This window comes from Gavia stellata, chromosome 4, assembly GCF_030936135.1.
Source record: "Gavia stellata isolate bGavSte3 chromosome 4, bGavSte3.hap2, whole genome shotgun sequence".
Lineage (NCBI taxonomy): Eukaryota > Metazoa > Chordata > Aves > Gaviiformes > Gaviidae > Gavia > Gavia stellata.
Window position 1 is genome coordinate 65,019,991 of NC_082597.1, and position 16,994 is coordinate 65,036,984.

At 48.9% G+C, this 16,994-nt stretch overlaps 1 protein-coding gene across 1 annotated transcript in view; it reads left to right on the forward strand.

Annotated features, from left to right (window-relative positions):
• Positions 1–4,133: 4,133 nt before the first annotated feature.
• CREB3L2 (cAMP responsive element binding protein 3 like 2) overlaps positions 4,134–16,994 on the forward strand; it is a 79,775-nt gene continuing 66,914 nt past the window's right edge. The window contains exon 1 of the mRNA XM_059816277.1: positions 4,134–4,241. Within this exon, the coding sequence (XP_059672260.1) occupies positions 4,134–4,241 (108 nt within the window). The remainder of the gene's footprint in view (positions 4,242–16,994) is intronic.

The following is a 16,994-nucleotide window of genomic DNA, read 5'->3' on the forward strand; positions in this document are numbered from 1 at the left end:
TGCTCTTTGTAAGAGGTGCTAAGTTTGTTGAAGAAACCTTCTCTGACTATGGCCATTTTCTATGGCTTTCCAGGGGTAAGATTTTTCATTTGTAACTGGTCAAAAACCTAGCAATTTTTATCCTGTAGGCTCTGTTGCTATCTGTTCTTTTCTTGCTGGTTGACTTTTCAAACTTATTTGAACAGAATGGCTGTAAAAAACGGATGGTTATCTTGATCCCAGTTGTCACAAGTCAGAAAAATGTCACCTGTAAATATTTAATGAGCCTTTGTGCAACTGACCTGATCGAGAACTGAGTAATGATGCAGTCTCAGGAGTCGCAGATTCTGTAACCCGGATCTGCAAGGAAAAGAGAGCACCTTTCCTTTGCCAGGCTTTCTGTGACTTATTAGGCTTGTATTATTGCTAGCTTTGTTTTTCATATATATATTTAAAGTAAGTGGTGTTTGTTTGGAGCTCTGCCTTAACAGCCTCCTCTTTCTTGGCTCGTTTGGTTTTATGTGGGGGTTTTCTGTATGTTTTTTCTGCGTGGGCTTTCTGCTCCTTGCAGAAAGGGGACAGAATGCTCAGTAAAAGAAAGCTGAGCTCTCTTTCTCCTCTCCCCTCAGCCCTATCTCTGCAGACAATAGACCCCTACCTTTTTATCTTCTCATGGATTGTCAGTCAATTTTTGTGTTGTCCCCCTGTGCTGGACAGTGAGATCAAACCCAGTTCAGAAGTCTGTGGTGAGGAAATGGTCTTACACAAAAGGAGAAATCAAAATGCTCTCAGAATTAGATGAGTTGGAACTTAAAAGTACTACTAAAGCTGCTCTAAGAGGCAAGTTATGAAACGCAGAAAACACCCTTGATTTTCAGCATGCTAATGACTATTGAAATCTACAATTTAGAATCCTGCAAGCAATCTGGGAAAAAGTTAGGAGGATAGTTGTGTCTGTATAATGTTCTTGCTGCTTTTGTGGTGCTTTCCACAGTGTCTGGTTTCTGGTGTAGTGTCAGTTTGTGAGCAGCAACGCATGATACATTAGACAGCTATCCCATGTGTTGTATTAGGACACTGAATAATTCGTATTCTCTGGAAAGGATTAATTTCTTCCACTTTTGTCTCTTCCTTCTTGGTGCCTTGTATGTACTGCCGATTTTTAGCAGAAACTTGCTAACACAGATCTCTCTTTCCCAAGAAGAACTCGTGCTGTAGCTCAAAAACTTCAGTGTGGTCTATATGCTGTTAGTTGCCACCATACAGAGTGAATTGGTCATATTTCCGTACAAAGTCTCAGGGAATTGTTTTAGGAATGTTGACGCTTAAAAATGAGATGTAGCCTCGAATGCTAATTTTAATAATATGGCAGGAACTGGGCAGGATGCCCAGTTACCAATGTCTAGTCACTGGTTACCAATATCATGTTTTATATTGGTGAATAGCCCCAGAAATGGATAGTCTCTATGTATCAAAATATTTCAGTGGCCAAAGAAATCTTCCAAGATACTTATGAATACTCAGCAGCACTGTGTACCACAGCGGCAGCTGTGCCTCCATACCAACATTACAAGAGAGCCTGGGGAAGTGCAGAGGGGAGAGGGACACAATTTTACATGATGCAGGAAGAGTGGAAACCGTTGGGAAAAGCAGCACACTGTTTACACAGAGTGCCTAATTTCCTGTCAGCACTCTACCCCAGGGGGAACAACAGACATATATACTGTGCAACTTGTTTCCTAAACAAGTATTTCTTCCTGAGAAATGTGTTAGGACAAGAAAGTTCAGGCCAGTATTCTTGGCCAACTTACAAGACCCTCATCCTCAGTATGTTCAGCAAATGAAGTTGCAGTCACCCAGTCAGAACTTTCTTTCTTCTTTTAAGGTGCCTTTTATTTTGTTGGCTTACAAGGCAAGCATGGGTCTCCCTTTAGGCTTCTCACACGGGCAAAACATTAATTTAGTGCCCCAGCCCAAAGAAATTCTCTAGTCACAGCAGTAATTTTAGAAGGACCTAATGTCAGCCAACAGAGCGATGGAGAGCCTTTTGTTAAATGGATTGTCACAAAGCCACAAAAGCTTTGAAAGTAAGAACACATCCAATGAAAACACGGAGGTTTCTGGATAAGGAACTGACTTTTACAAGTTTCACAGTCTGCATCTCTGGACTGGCACAATGTAATTGCTTTGACCACACTGCCTGGCAGTGCTGGGTCACAAGAAGTTTGTACCTCTGGTTGGGCTTGCCAAAGTGGTAGGTAGCAATTCAGGTGCTAGTAATTTGGCTTTAGATGTTTTCTGTGCTGCTGAGGGCATATACTGGACTGACTTGTTTCACGATGACTTAAAATAACTCATCTTTGGAGGAGATCTTTGGTTGGAGCAGGTAGGGACTTTCCCTTCATATTCTTCACCAAACAATGTAGCTTTTGTTACGTTACTTTTTCAAATGATTTTGTTTTTACCAAGTCAAAAAGATTAACGAAAGGTCAACCCTGAAAAAGTCACCATTGTTTTTCCTCTTCTCATTGCTGTTGTGCGTGATGGGAAGTCCTTATGACTTTGTTGTCCTCAGAGGGCTAGTCTAGGCTCTCCTTAGTGAGGACTGTATCAATTACGATGCACAAGGGTTTGCTCTGTGAGTCACAAAAGATGAAGTCTAAATGGGAGGTCCGACCTGTAGAAGAGAGAGAACTCATCGGGAAATCGAGTTAAGATTCATGCGCAATGCAGCGTGGAAATGCCAATTAGCGTTGAACTGACCCACAGCAAAATGCCTTGATTGAGTGCCAGCAGCTGAAATGAAGCACTGAAGAATGCCCAGTGTCTTGAATGGTGAAGATTTGGCATCTTCCATTTTTAAAGAACGATGTCATGTCAGGGTTGTCCTGGCCTGGCTTGGAAGCAAGTCTTAAAGTACCAAAATTTCCCCTTGACTGGGATTATTTTTACTGTTGGTTGATTAGCACTTGGGAACAATATCACAGTCAACAGAATATGCATTGCTGCCCCTGTCATGGCTGCACAGTTTTAAACTGCAGCTGCTTTTTACAAGGTACGTGCTGACACGTCTTTTCTCTAAAAAACAGGTAAGCTGTGCTCGGTCATATCAAATCATGCGCGTTTTCCGATTTTCATTCTTCCTTTTTAGCTAAATCAAAAGACCGAGCGGCCCGTACCTTCCAACCCCCGAAGCCCGCTGACGCTCAGCTGAACCCCCAGCGGCAGCGCTGAGGGCGAGAGCATGGCGGGGGAACGGGGGCTGCCCCGCCCGCTTCCCCCCGAACGCTCCCTGTGTGACTGCAGCACGGCCGCCCTCGTCCGCCTCTCACCGGCGCTCCCGCGGTCAAGAGATTTTGAAGTCAAGATCCCTCGATCTGCCTCAGCCCCGTGCGCTGACCGTGGCGGGGGGGCCGGGCACCGCAGGGGGATGCTGGAGGACCCAGCCAAACGGCTGGAGAAGGGGCTGCGGGCACCAGGGGAGCGTGCGGCGGGGGTCGCACCGCCGCCGGGACGCCCCGCGGCGGACAGCTGTCCGGGCCGGTAAGCGCCGCTGCGCGCCCACCCCCGCCCCGACCGACCGACCGCCCCGGCCTGCAACCCCCCGCCCTCACACACCCGACGCGGCGGGGGCGGGGCGGCGCGCGGCGGCTGCAGTCTTGTCGCTGCCGCGTTGGCTGGCGCGCCCGTCGCTCCCAGTGGCTCCCTCGTTCCATTGGCCGCGCGGGGCACGGGGGTCTCCCCCCGCGCCGTGGCTCGCTGGGGGAGGCCCCGCCCACATTCCACAGCTGGAGCCGTGCAGGGGCCGAGCGCCGATTGGGGCGCGGCCCGCCGGCCGCCCGCGCTCCTCGCCCCGCGATTGGCGGCCTCGGCTTCGGGGGCGGGGCGCGGCCGCCGGGCAGGGGGGGGGCGCGGCACGCAGCTGGCGGTGGTGACCCGCCCGCCCCGGCGCCCGCACACTCCCGGCGGTGGCGGGGAGGGGGCATCATCAGCGCGGCGACGGGCCCGGCAGCGGGGTGGGGAGCGGAGGGCGAGCGGCTCCGCGGCCCATGGGAGCGGGCGGCACGGCGTGAGCCGGCCGCGGCGAGTGGGCAGGGGGCAGGCAGGGGGGCGGTGGATCGGCCGGCGGGGGTGCCCCGTAGCTTGCGGCCGCCATGGAGGTGTGCGAGAGCGGCGGGGAGCAGCCACCGCTGCTGCACTGGGACCGCAAGCTGAGTGAGCTGTGCGAGCCCGCCGACCCCGACACCCTGCTGTGCCACACGGTGAGGAGCGGCGGGCGGGCGGCGGGGGCGCAGCCGTGGGGGCGGCTCCTGGGGGCGCTGCCCGGTCGGAGCCGCCGGGAGGGCGGGGGCGGGGTGGCTGAGACGACCCCCATGGGCGGGGGGGCCGTGGCAAGGGTCGTGCCGGCCTGTCTCGGCCTCCACCTGGGGCAGGGACGGCCCGGCGGGCGCGGGGGTCGGTGCCAGGCGGGTAGAGGCGCTGCGGCCGTAGGCCTTCGGCCAACAGCTGCTCTCCCGCCGCCTCTTCCCCAGCACTCCTGCCTCGCCGGGCCCGCTCCTCCCGGGGAGCGAGGTGCTCCCGGGCAGGCCTCGGGGCCGCGGCTCGCCCCGTCTAAGCCGGGGTGTCACAACTTCCTCCCCTCTGCGGCCGGGCGCAGCCGTTGGCGGCTGCTGACGGTCGGGGTCTCGCACCCCTCGCTCCGCCCGCCGGCCCCCGTCCTCCTCCGCAGGCCGGGAGCCCGGCCCGGCCCGGGCCTCGCTGCCTCCCCAGCGCAGGCAGCCCTCCTCCCGGCCGGGGCTCCCTCTTCCCCTCAGCGCTGCCCGCTTCTCGCGGGGGTCCCATCGAGAGTCGCAGGCTGCGTCTCCTCCTCCAAAGCGAGACTCTCCCGGCACCGTCCCGCCTCTCGGTCTCCCTCAGCGCAGGAAGGAAGTGACAGAAGGGCCCGGTTTGTCCCGGCAGCCGGGGACGGGCGTCGTCGTGAACGACCCCGGGCTCTCCTTCCCCGGCGCTTGGAGCCTGGTCGTTCAGCGTCAGAAAAGTTAACTATCCCGTAGGCGTGCTATGAGGCGTCTTTTAAAGACAGTGATGAAATCGTTGCTTGAGTGCCTTTGAGGGCCAGTACCTGAAGTTTTGACGTTTGGGGGTTTTTTGCCTTTTTTTTTTTTTCTTTTTGCTTGTGCAAAATACATAGTTAGGAGAATCCCAAGGAAACGCATCTTGTTATCTCTGCTCTGTTGTTTCTCTTAATCTGGAGGCTTTTTGCAAGTAGAGAGATACAATTTTATAAAGCTGCGTAGATGCAAATCCTAAATCAGGTGAGCTGGACTGCTTCGGGACGGTGTGCACAGAAGACTCCTCTAGTCCACTGTTTGTGCAAAGCACAGGGCAGTCAAGCTTGGTGCAGTCGTGGAGCGTGTGCTCGAATGGAGACCCAGTGTAACATGGTGGTGGTGGCTAGCATGTGGCAGACTGCCTGAGGAAAGGTGCTTGGCAGGTGCTGGTGCATGTTCTGTATTTCTTTCTTGTACCTAAGAGTGATGTACAAATACAATCACCCCACAGAGAGGGACCAACCTCTTCTCGTGGGTGCAGTGGTGATCCCACAGTGTGATGTGTGGTGAGGCAGCGTGGTGGTGCTGCGTGGAGATCATAGAATCTTAGAATCATTTAGGTTGGAAAAGACCTTTAAGATCATCCAGTCCAAATGTTAACCTAACACTGCCAAGTCCTCCACTAACCCATGTCCCTAAGCACCACATCCACACGTCTTCTAAATACCTCCAGGGATGGTGACTCAGCCACTTCCCTGGGCAACCTGTTCCAATGCTTGACAACCCTTTCGGTGAAGACCTTGGTGCTCGTCTTGAAAGGCAAACAAGGAAAATCTTTGTTGTGTGCAGTACGCGGTGGCCTTACTGATCCGGGATTGTGTCCGTCACAAGCTCCAAACCTCGTTTCAGCAGGAAGCAAGCCTGCTGCACGCGTGACTGTCTTCAAACATTGCTTGGCTTCTTTGTCTTTGAAAATTCTTGGGCTTTCTTGCGCAATGTGTATCTTTTGGTAGATCCGGGGAAAAGCAATCATATGTTATGGTGGGTTCCTTTCTTTAAAGAGCCAGCAGCAACATTTAACAATGGAAAATTCTTCCTTCAAACAGCTGTTTTCTTGTGTTTTTTCTTTAACAAGACACGGTCTTTTTCTTTATCAAGAGGAACATTGTGAATGATATGAGAGGCTCTTTGGAGAGTACTCCCACTCGGATTTTACAGTTGTGCTGGGAGACTTCCTCCTGCTTTGTTTGGATCCTTCTGATGAGAACGGAATTGCCACTCTTAACTTTTGTTTTCTTATTTAGTGTTGTCATGTTTTTTTAATTAGTGCCCTGAAGGAGATCTTGCGACTGGGCTAGAACCTGTGGCTGCAGTGACACAGATATGTGTGTTTTCTGCCCTATTTCAGGGAGCCTGGAACTTGGTTTTAAGTGTAGCTTGAGAAACAAAACATCCTGGCTGTGTGGGGGTTGAAAATGTGATGCTTTTCCTTCTGCTGTTTTCAAGTTTTATTGGGGATTTTAAGCTTCAAATGCTACGATGATATGTGTTTTGCAAGAGTTAGTGCGTAGCTGGATATGCAAAACCTTGGGCTATGACCCTCTTTGTTGGGAGTAACAGTCCAGCATTGATTTGTTTGTGAATCTTTTTCGTTTGGTTGGGGTTTTTTAGGAGCTTAAGACTACTTTAGGGACCATCTTGAAGTCAAATAAAAAGTGTGAAATCAATTTATCTTTTTTGTTGTTTTTTGAATTCTGAAAGAAAAGCTATCAGTAAAAAATAAAAGCAACTAAATGCTATAGATAAAGTAGGTGTAGTGGGGTATTGGGATCTTTAAAGGAAAAAAAGGAAGTTTTCTGAAATTATCGTTCTCGGGGTGGGGGGGGAAAGCACATGTTTCTGACTATTGAACTTTTTCTTTTGCAAAGTGCGTCCTGCCGTTTAGAGGAAAATAGCGTACGTGATGCCATGAAACATAAGTTTTCAATTTACCTCTGGCCAAAACTTAATGGAGTCATTTTAAAAACCAAAATAAACAAAAAAAACCCTCTGGATGAGACATCTGTTCTTCTGCTGGTTTATGCTTTCCATCGGGGAGGACTGTTTTGACCCAGCTGGTTCTGTTGTGTTTGTAAACTTACTGCAGGGTGTTTCTGAAAAGATGGAGGTGATGAGCAGACCCTCCTATGCTCTATCTGCAGGAGTGCCTACCACCTGTGCTGTCATCCTCACAGCTGAGGAACGCATGCCCTATGGCATCTTCTGTTTTTTCCACACTCCTGAGGTGTCCCATAGCTGAAAGTGCAAGTCTGCCTTCAAGAAAACTTCTGAGTGGGCTTAGGAAAGGTGCCTGGGATAGTCATGCAGCCCTAGGAGCATGATCTGGACTGGCGAGGGGGAGGAGAGAGATGATGACAATGACTGAGGGGAGAGCTCGCAAGCAGGAAGAAGGATCTGTGTCCTTTGCCAGTCGGACCTGTGTGCGCAGACAGGCGAGGGTCAGAATTCTGTGCCGGCTGCCTTTTGTGTATTTTAAGTTAAATTTTAACCTTTTTACGACCATAAAGGCTGTTCGCAGATCGGTTGATTTGAAGCTAGTAGACAAGTGTGAAAGTATGCATACACTTAAAAACTTGACCTCTATTTTAAACTGTTCTAGCCTGCCTTAATTACCAGGGCTGAAATCCAGCCTCACGGGGATTTACATTTCTCTTTAACAGCTGATGATTTCACCAGTGCCTGAAGCAGCGTGAGGAGCGGTTCCCTTGCTCCACTGGTGCTGTCGGTGATGTCATTGGCTGTGCTGGGAGAAACTGGGACCTCAAGGAGCTCAGCTTTGGTGTTGGCAGGCAGCAGTCCTTGAGGTTGCTCATTAAAATCTTCATAGTTTATAGTAATCACCTGGATGCCAGATAGCTTTATAGTGGTTATTTTTCCAGAGCAGCTTAGTTTCCCATCTAAGAAAAGGCTGAAAGGCTTCCCAGAGGTGTGTTCATAGCATATGTGATGTGTCTGCGTATATAATCTTCATATGCCCTGTAGCTTGTTATGATTTTGTGTCGGTTATATCGTACCCTGGCATTGTACAAGGTATTATTATAATTATATGCTTTTTCTTTTTCCTGGAAGTCGAGCAGAAAGGAAGTACAAAGCCTGCCACTACCCAAAGGGAGCAGAAGTATGGCCAGGTTGCAAACTCTTCACCTTTGTGCCGCTGCTGTTACTTCCTGTGATGCAGAGGCGGGCTTGAAGTGGGAGAGCTGTGCTTCTGGTCGTGGGTCCCTGTTGGAGTTGGTCTGTGGTTGTACGCAGCCCAGCTGGGACAGCATCTTCAGTGACAAATGCCAGATCTGATGCAGATGGATAAGTCTGTTGACAAACACGCTGTGAAATGCCAACTACCTGTCCCATTGCTGGATGGGAGCTGAAAGGCAGGTGGTTCTTATGAGCCTTTGATGTTTAAAACCTCCTTATTTAATACTGAGGAGGCAGTCTCTTTTTTCTTCCCCCATTTTGATGGTTATTTTAACACATTAGCTGCTGGTTGCTGCTTCCAGATGGTAGCAAAATGCAACTGAATGTAAGTATGACTGTGATCTTGGCATGGCAGATGTAGAACTGCACCTGTCCTACAGGTACGTGGGGGCAGCAGCTGGTTTAAATATTTAGGACTAAATTCCCAGATGTCATTTCCTGAGTGTCTTGATGATGAGTGGTTAACTGAAAGGTACTTCAAATGCGAAGTAGCCCAAATTGTTTATTCTTTAAAAAGCTTGACTATTGAACTTGAAGCTCATATGAAAAAATTGAAATGCCTCAAATATCACATTGCTGATGCTGTTTTCTGAGCGGTGTTTGAGCTCAGCAAGCCTGTTGCCATGTCACTGGTGATGCTGTGGGCAGCTCAACCCTGGAATATGGGTGCAGCATAGGTCGGCATGAGCGGAGGAGGCGTCCCACGCCCTGGCTACCAAATTGCTATCTCCCTGCAAAAGCAAAACCATAACGATCCACCCCTGAAGGTTAGTGTTCAGTGATGCTGGAGTTCAGGGTTGTGATTGTCATCTAAGATGACTTGGGGAAACTTTGAGCTGGTCTTCTTTCCTCAGATAAAAATTGTCCATTACAAGCCTCTGAACCTCACCAGGAGCTTGCTGTGACTCATTTCCTCTGCCGCAAAAATGGTCGCTGTTCCTTCGTGTTCTGATGACTTCTGCAGAAATGCTGCCTCTGAACGAGCTGCCAGGGATTGCCTCTAGTTTTCATAGTACGGCAGTGGCAGTAGTTAATTTAAATGGATGACAGTGCTTGATGATTTTTTTTTTTTTTTTAACGATTTGTGTGTATTTAATTAAAAGTTGTGGTTGCCACAGCATGTACGGACATAGAGCTGGCTGATTCTATTTTGTAGTGGCTGTATGTAGCTCTCTGTAAAATCTGGTGTCAACATAGTCTGATCTTTCTTTTTTTTTTTCCCCATTTTGTTCGGGGGAAGGTACTTCATTTATTTAAAAGTAGGGTTTGGCCTGTTGGCTTCTAACAAGAAAAATGAAATCTCTCTTTCTTCTCTATATGCCTGTATATGGAGGACCAGACAGCTGACTTCAGATGAAATATTTGTAAAATCAGTACTTTCAAGGATTTTGCCAAAATCTTCAGTTAATAGGGAAAAATATGGAAGTGAGATTTTAAGTAGTTGTATACAGACTTCATGCAAAGTAGTAGTGTTAAGTTTTGAGAATGCCTTTCCATATTAAAAAAAACATCAAGGTCACAATTGTTGAACAGCAGAACTAGTTGTATTCAGTGCCTTGCACTGAAAGCCATTCCCCCCCTCCTGTGTTCTTCCCGAAGTTAAAAAAGAAAACCACTCCTGTTTGCTAAGGATATGTTAGGTACTTGTAATGGGTCTAAATGAACTACAGCTCTTATAAACGCTGAGATAAACACAAGTGGGATACATTGAAACTTTACCCTCATATTTTCTGACAGTTAAAATTAGAAAAATAAGGGTACTGAGTTGCTGGCTGGTTTCATTTGGACTGGCTTAACTGTATAGTGAAGTGCTTGATCTACAGTGAGGACAGGAGCTGGAAAAAATGTTAGTCTGTCCTGGGACTGACTTTAGAGTATGGTAGATAAGAATGAGCCAGCGTTTAATGTACAACAATACTGTTTTGTTCCTGATGGATGTGACTGATCTGCACTGTCCTCTGTAAATGTTTCCTTACTTTGGAAGGCCAGTTATTGTTCAGCGTGGAGCAGGTTGTGCATGATAGCTGGGGTAAAGGAATTTCATTCACGGTGTTGCCAGACAGGGTTTTCCTGTGTCTGGAGTTGTTGAACTTACCTACAGGGATGGGGGGAACTTGTGGGCTTTGCAGGTCTTTGCTCATACTGTAAAGAGTCCCTTCTTTGGCGTCTTTCAGAGCTGGGGGTTAAGTAAGTTTCCACTATCCTGCGGGGGATGACCAGGTTTTTATTAAAGCAGTCTCACTTTTTACAATCTTCTGTGTCTGTGGAGGAGGCCAATCTGACTAGCTGCAGATCCCAGCTGGGGATGTGCAGTTTGATTTGATCTTTTTGTGTCCCTCGTGCTTTCTCGTGCACTGACTTCAGCTGCAGCAGTTAATAAATGCCATGTTTCTCCTACCCAACAAGTCTGCCTTCATACTTTTACTTGTATGCTGTGAGATCAGATCATCTTCATGCCAGCTGTGACAAATAAATACATAAAAGAAGCAAAGAGACCTTTGACCAATGTACCACCAGCTCTGACTGTCTCTTACTTGTGTCTGCTTCTTGCTGTGTGGCTGTCACCTATACCACCACCTGGCAAAGCCACTTTAAGTCTGAGCTGTCTGACAGATGTGGGAGGGAAGTAACTACTGCAGAATAAAACTGCTTCAGCACCTTAGGAGCAGTGTATCATGTTGTGGTGACACAAGGCAGTGCCCCTGGGCTTGGGGGGCTTGTAAGCTTCCCTTAATAGGCTTTTTTGCGGAGCTAAGCTGGAGTGGATGTGCCAGGCTTTGTTATGACAGGAGCAGGGGGATGTCTGCCTTGTGAGCTAGCACCTTGTCAGCCGCGCGGCTCCTGTGGCCCTGCTCGTGCAGGGGCTGCAGATGTACCCAAGACGCTGTGAGTAAGGACTGAGGCACCTAGCTTGTGCCATGTCTTGCTAGCTACTCATCCCTCCGAAGAGCTGTGTGGTTTGTGTCACTGCGGGCTTGTTTTCCCTTGGTGCCTCAGCTGCCAAGGTACCTCTGAGATACTTGGTTGTTGCTTTGAAAGTGAAGAGATGGTCCTTTGAAAGTAGCCCTCTGTCTCTGACTGGGCAAATTATCTTGCTGGCTTTGCACTTGCAGAGAGATGCCGCTTTTTTGTGCAGTATCCAAATACTGGTTATCACGATCTGCTGTCCTCCTCTGTCTGTACTCCTTCCTCCCTGCATTCCCAAAAGCTGTTTTCCAGTCACTTTGTAATACTTGGTTTAAACATCCATCATCTGTTTTCTCTGTCTTGGGCTGCTTCTCAACCTTTTGGGGAAGGATTATTTTGTGGGTGAGACTTCAACAATTATTGATAGCCAGGCAGACAGGGTGACTAACCTAGCTCGGGGGCATTTTTCACAGGCTGTATCGGCTGCCTACCCTGAGCTTACAAGGTCCTCCCTTTAACTCCTCCGATTCCCTAGACCAACTTTCCTTTTTCCAAGGGAGATGGGTTCTAGGTGGGTCCCCGAGGGGCTCTCTTGTGGTAAGAGCTCTGCGTCTGTTTTTTCAGGGAGGGCACCATTCATTTCTGCTGTTGGTCCCTATTCATCTCTGTCTGAATCATGGAGATGAGAAATCATGCTTTCTGGATGCCCTTTGGCTGTGTTTTTTCTGGGTGACAAGACCTGACAGTGCGGTTCTGCACCTGGATGTAACTGCAGGCTGTTGTGGCAGCTGTCTGGGAGCTCATCCAGTTGTAAAATGACTTTCTTGCAAGAGAAATTAGCTTTCAAGGGGTATCGGTTCCCTGATGCAGCTTACCCTGTAGCAGCCCAGGTACTGGTGCTGACGTGAGGGGACAGGTAGGAATATTTGGCTGGGGAAGGGGTGGTAAAACTGCATTTTGGGCTAAAGGAATGTGCAGTGGCAATAGTCTGGTAAGCTTTATGGGTTGTGCTTAGATGTAATCCTGATGTGTGTGTATTTATTTGATACCAGTGGACTATTACTTGGATGTCACTGGAAAGAAAGGGGATTACCTGGAGGAGGCAGTTGTTCAAGGATCAATAGGAAAAAGAGTTGTTTAAGAAGAGTGTGGATGTGTAGCAGAGAAATGGACAGACCTGAGGTTCAAAGAAGCACTGGTGTTGGATGCCGTCAATGGTACTGCCACCCCTCCATGATGCTGAGTGTTGGTGAAAAGTGGAGGCTGTCTTGGATGTTAAATTGCTTGTCTTGTATAAAAGTGGCAGAAACAGTGTGTGAAACATAAGCTTGGCGTAAGGCCACATTTTTACTGGAAATATGTTACCCTTTCACCTCACTTAAGTGAGTAATAAGCAGTAAAGAACTCAGGTCAAAAATGGTGAGGTTTAACAAGGTGTAGCAGGGCTGGGCATTGCGTCTACTGTCTCCAGTCTGAGATACTGAGCTCTTCGTAGCAGGGGCTGTCATTCTCTCTGTCTGTGAACTGTCAAACGTAGCTTGTGACCTCAGAAAAGAGTCACTGAATTGAGTTATATCAGCACTAAATGTGTGCAGGAAGGATGAAAATGCTCTGTCAGATGAGGAGTGCTCCCTCTCATGAGGGCAAGTTGGGAAGCAGAGAAGGTAATGTGAGAAAATAAGGAAAGTTTGGTTACATGGGATAGACCTAAATTACTAGAGCTGTCCCCATAGCTGCCATCCATCCAAATATGTAGCTTAATAGTGCCAGTGACCTTTCTGTGTCTTCGCTGTGTCTTGGAAACTGCTCACTTTTTTTTTTTTTTTTTTTTCTTCCATCTGCTGCTAACCGGCTTTCAATCTTCTGGATGTCATCTGGCTCTGCTGTGGTGACAAGCAAAAATCTAATGGAAAAATGTGACACCCACTTCATCTCTTTCCTTTCTGGCAAGGAAAAACATTCCCCTGCAGCTGTGCTGGGGCTGACTTTGTCCTTTCACGCAATCTGTTAGTCATATGGGATGAGAAATAGAGACCAGGCTGCTCTGATAACCTCTTAGGGAGCCTTGGGTAGGCGCATGGCATGGGGAGCTTCAGCCTTCCTTCCTTGTTAAGTCTGATATGTCCCGAGCAGAGATGCAGGAGGGAAGTGAGCTGGTGTTGGTGGAAGCTTCCCCTCCGTAGTACAGGGGCAAAGAGCAATATTGCTGACATGCTTTAGTGGCTTTTTCTCTCCATCATTTATCAACAGTCCTGGTGAACAGGGGAGGTCCCGGACGACTGGAGGCTTGCCAACATGACGGCCATCTAAAAGAAGGGCCTGAAGGAGGATCCAGGGAACTACAGGCCTGTCAGCCTGACCTTGGTGCCAGGGAAGATTGTGGAGAGGTTCATCTTGAGGGCGCTCACAGGGCACGTGCAGGACAACCAAGGGATCAGGCCCAGCCAGCATGGGTTCATGAAAGGCAGGTCCTGCTTGACCAACCTGATCTCCTTCTATGACCAGGTGACCCGCCTAGTGGGTGAGGGAAAGGCTGTGGATGTTGTCTACCTGGACTTTAGTAAAGCCTTCGACACTGTCCCCCACAGTATCCTCCTGGAGAAGCTGGCGGCCCGTGGCTTAGACAGGTGCAGTCTTTGCTGGGTAAAAAACTGGCTGGATGGCCGAGCCCAGAGGGCCATGGTGAATGGAGTGAAATCCAGTTGGCGGCCGGTCACAAGTGGAGTCCCCCAGGGCTCAGTTTTGGGGCCGGTCTTGTTTAATATCTTTGTCGATGATCTGGATGAAGGGATTGAGTGGTCCCTCAGTAAGTTTGCAGACGACACCAAGTTGGGCGGGAGTGTTGATCTGCTCGAGGGTCGGAAGGCTCTGCAGAGGGATCTGGACAGGCTGGATCGATGGGCCCAGGCCAATTGTGTGAGGTTCAACAAGGCCAAGTGCCGGGTCCTGTACTTTGGTCACAACAACCCCATGCAACACTACAGGCTTGGGGACGAGTGGCTGGAAAGCTGCTGGGTGGAAAAGGACCTGGGGGTGTTGATTGACAGCCGGCTGAATATGAGCCAGCAGTGTGCCCAGGTGGCCAAGAAGGCCAATGGCATCCTGGCCTGTATCAGAAATAGTGTGGCCAGCAGGAGTAGGGAGGTGATCGTGCCCCTGTACTCAGCGCTGCTGAGGCCGCACCTCGAATCCTGTGTTCAGTTTTGGGCCCCTCACTACAAGAAGGACATTGAAGTGCTGGAGCGTGTCCAGAGAAGGGCGACGAAGCTGGTGAGGGGTCTGGAGCACAAGTCTTGTGAGGAGCGGCTGAGGGAACTGGGGTTGTTCAGTCTGGAGAAGAGGAGGCTGAGGGGAGACCTTATCGCTCTCTACAACTACCTGAAAGGGGTTTGCAGAGAGGTGGGTGTTGGTCTCTTCTCCCAAGTGACTAGCAACAGGACAAGAGGAAATGGCCTCAAGTTGTGGCAGGGGAGGTTCAGGCTGGATATTAGGAAAAATGTCTTTACTGAGAGAGTGGTGAAACACTGGAATAAGCTGCCCAGGGAAGTGGTAGAGTCACCATCCCTGGAGGTGTTTAAGGAACGTGTGGACGTGGCATTGTGGGACATGGTTTAGTGGGCATGGTGGTGTTGGTTGATGGTTGGACTTGTTCTTACAGGTCTTTTTCAACCATAGTGATTCTGTGATCCACAAGCTTTTCATGTCCCCATTAAACTACTAAGTGATTGAGGCCACTTGATTTCGCTGATGTTTTCTTGTTTTTGTTAGGAAACTGTTGTTTCTGATGACCGTGATTTCGGAGAAGCAATGCTTTTGGGTTTTTTGCAGTTCTGGTTTGGATTTACTGAAATGGGAGAAGGAAAACTGGACTAAGTTCCAGCCATCCTGAATAAATGCTTGTTCCATGTGTACGTTTTTCTTCTGTGCAGCACACGTGATGTGCAGAGTTGCGTGTTGGACTTTTGGTTTGTTTATATACCCATACTTTTTTTCAGGACTTTCCTGATAAAATTCTGGGAGTGTTACCTACTTGCTCTTCTGTCATATAGTATGGCCGTGTAAGAGCCTACACCATTTGCTTCAAGGCTGTTTGCCTTTGTGCAACCTCATATCTATAAGGATTGGCTACACCTGTGTAATTTCCTTTTTGTGGCTAACCCTTAAACTGTAGTAGCTTGTGTGACTAGCTTGGAGGAGGTGTTGTAGACCTAAAACCTGAAAAACAACCAACAAAAAACCCCAAAACAAACCCAAGTCCTATACTAAGGTACTAAGCAGGTTTTTGTTCCTTCAGTGCTGCATTTCTGCCGTGCATTTCGTGCTCAAGGGGATCTTATCTCAAGGCTGCTTTTTTCCCCAGTCTCCTATAGGTTCTTCTGTTGGCTTCAGTAATCTGCTTGCCTCTGATTTGATTTTGTGTAGGTTATTTGAAAATGTGTATTCTCATTTCTGGAGCTTCTGGTACCCACAAAAGATTTGTATGAGTATGTGTAGAACCAAAACTTAGGAGCAATAAAGAGCTGATCTGCTCCTCCAGCTCTTCTCGCAGCAGAAGCAGTGATGTGACTATTGCCTTTGGGGAATGCTTGGGATAATACGGACAGGACAAGATCTTCAGGAGGAACCAAGACTAAGAAGGTCATTATTTCTAGTAAAGAGATACCTGGCTTTCTTGGATCTGTCCTGGCTAGCAAAGGATGAAGACTGAGGAAAATATGTCTAAACTGTCCGCTTTCATACCTCGTAATATGAGGCAGCGGCTGACTTTCTGGAAAACATCTGTCTTTCTCATTGTGGGTATAACTGGCCTAGTCATCAGCACTGACGGTATGTCTTGCTTGAGCTCCTGCATCGCAGCTCCCTTCCCCTCCTCCTCTCCAGTGTTCGCCCTGCACAGCTGTGTGCGTAATTGAGGGTTGGGACTGGTGTGGTGTTTGGGGCAGGCTGGTAAGCTGTGTTTTTCAGAGAACAGGCGGAAAGCATGAGTTTTTTTAAAAAAAGAAGAAAAGAAAGCCAAACTGACCCTGCCTACATATGGTTCTGTCTGATGCCTCCTGCACTCCCTGGTGAAGCGCTGTGGGGGTTGAGGGCTCTGCTACAGATGTCCGTTTTGGCTGGCAGCATGCCATCTGCCTTTCCTCTTGTCCGAAAGCATTTCCCCCCTTGTCTCTCCAGACCGATGCCTGCATGTCTGCCTGCCTGCCACCCTTCCCTCCTGGCACCCCTGAAGGGGCCGAAGCAGGGACTGCCTGGGAGGCTGCTGCCCATCGTTATCAAATCAACGACAACAGCTCCCAGCAAGCAGGTGAGGGTGGGAGCTGGCTGCTGCAGGAGGGCTCCAGATATGCCAGGGTGCTGCACCACAGCCCTGCCCTCAGGGTGCCCAGCAGGCTCACCCCACCGGCAGCTGGAAGGCACCGCTCAGGCGTGACTCCCTGAAGAAACAGGCCTGGCAGAAATGAGCTTAGGCACTATTTTTAAGGCGCAAGCTTTCTGAATGCAAAACTTGTCTCCTCCTTCTGCCTCTGTACATTTGCAGTTCTGTTTCTATTCATTTGGTTTGTTCCTCATGGCTTTCAGTGGATGCTGTCGCTTACAAGAAGGACTAAAAGAGAAAGAAAAGTCTTACTTTTGTACTTCCCCAGGTTGACTTGTGGCTTCTCATTCGGCTGTACTAATTCGGAGCAAAATTCCTATTGACTGTTATCTTTTTCTGCTGAAAAAGTGCAGGGTGTCTGCTCTCGGACTTGGGAATGTTTCCCCATTGCTGTTGCTTGTTTGTTGGGTTGTTAGAAATATGTT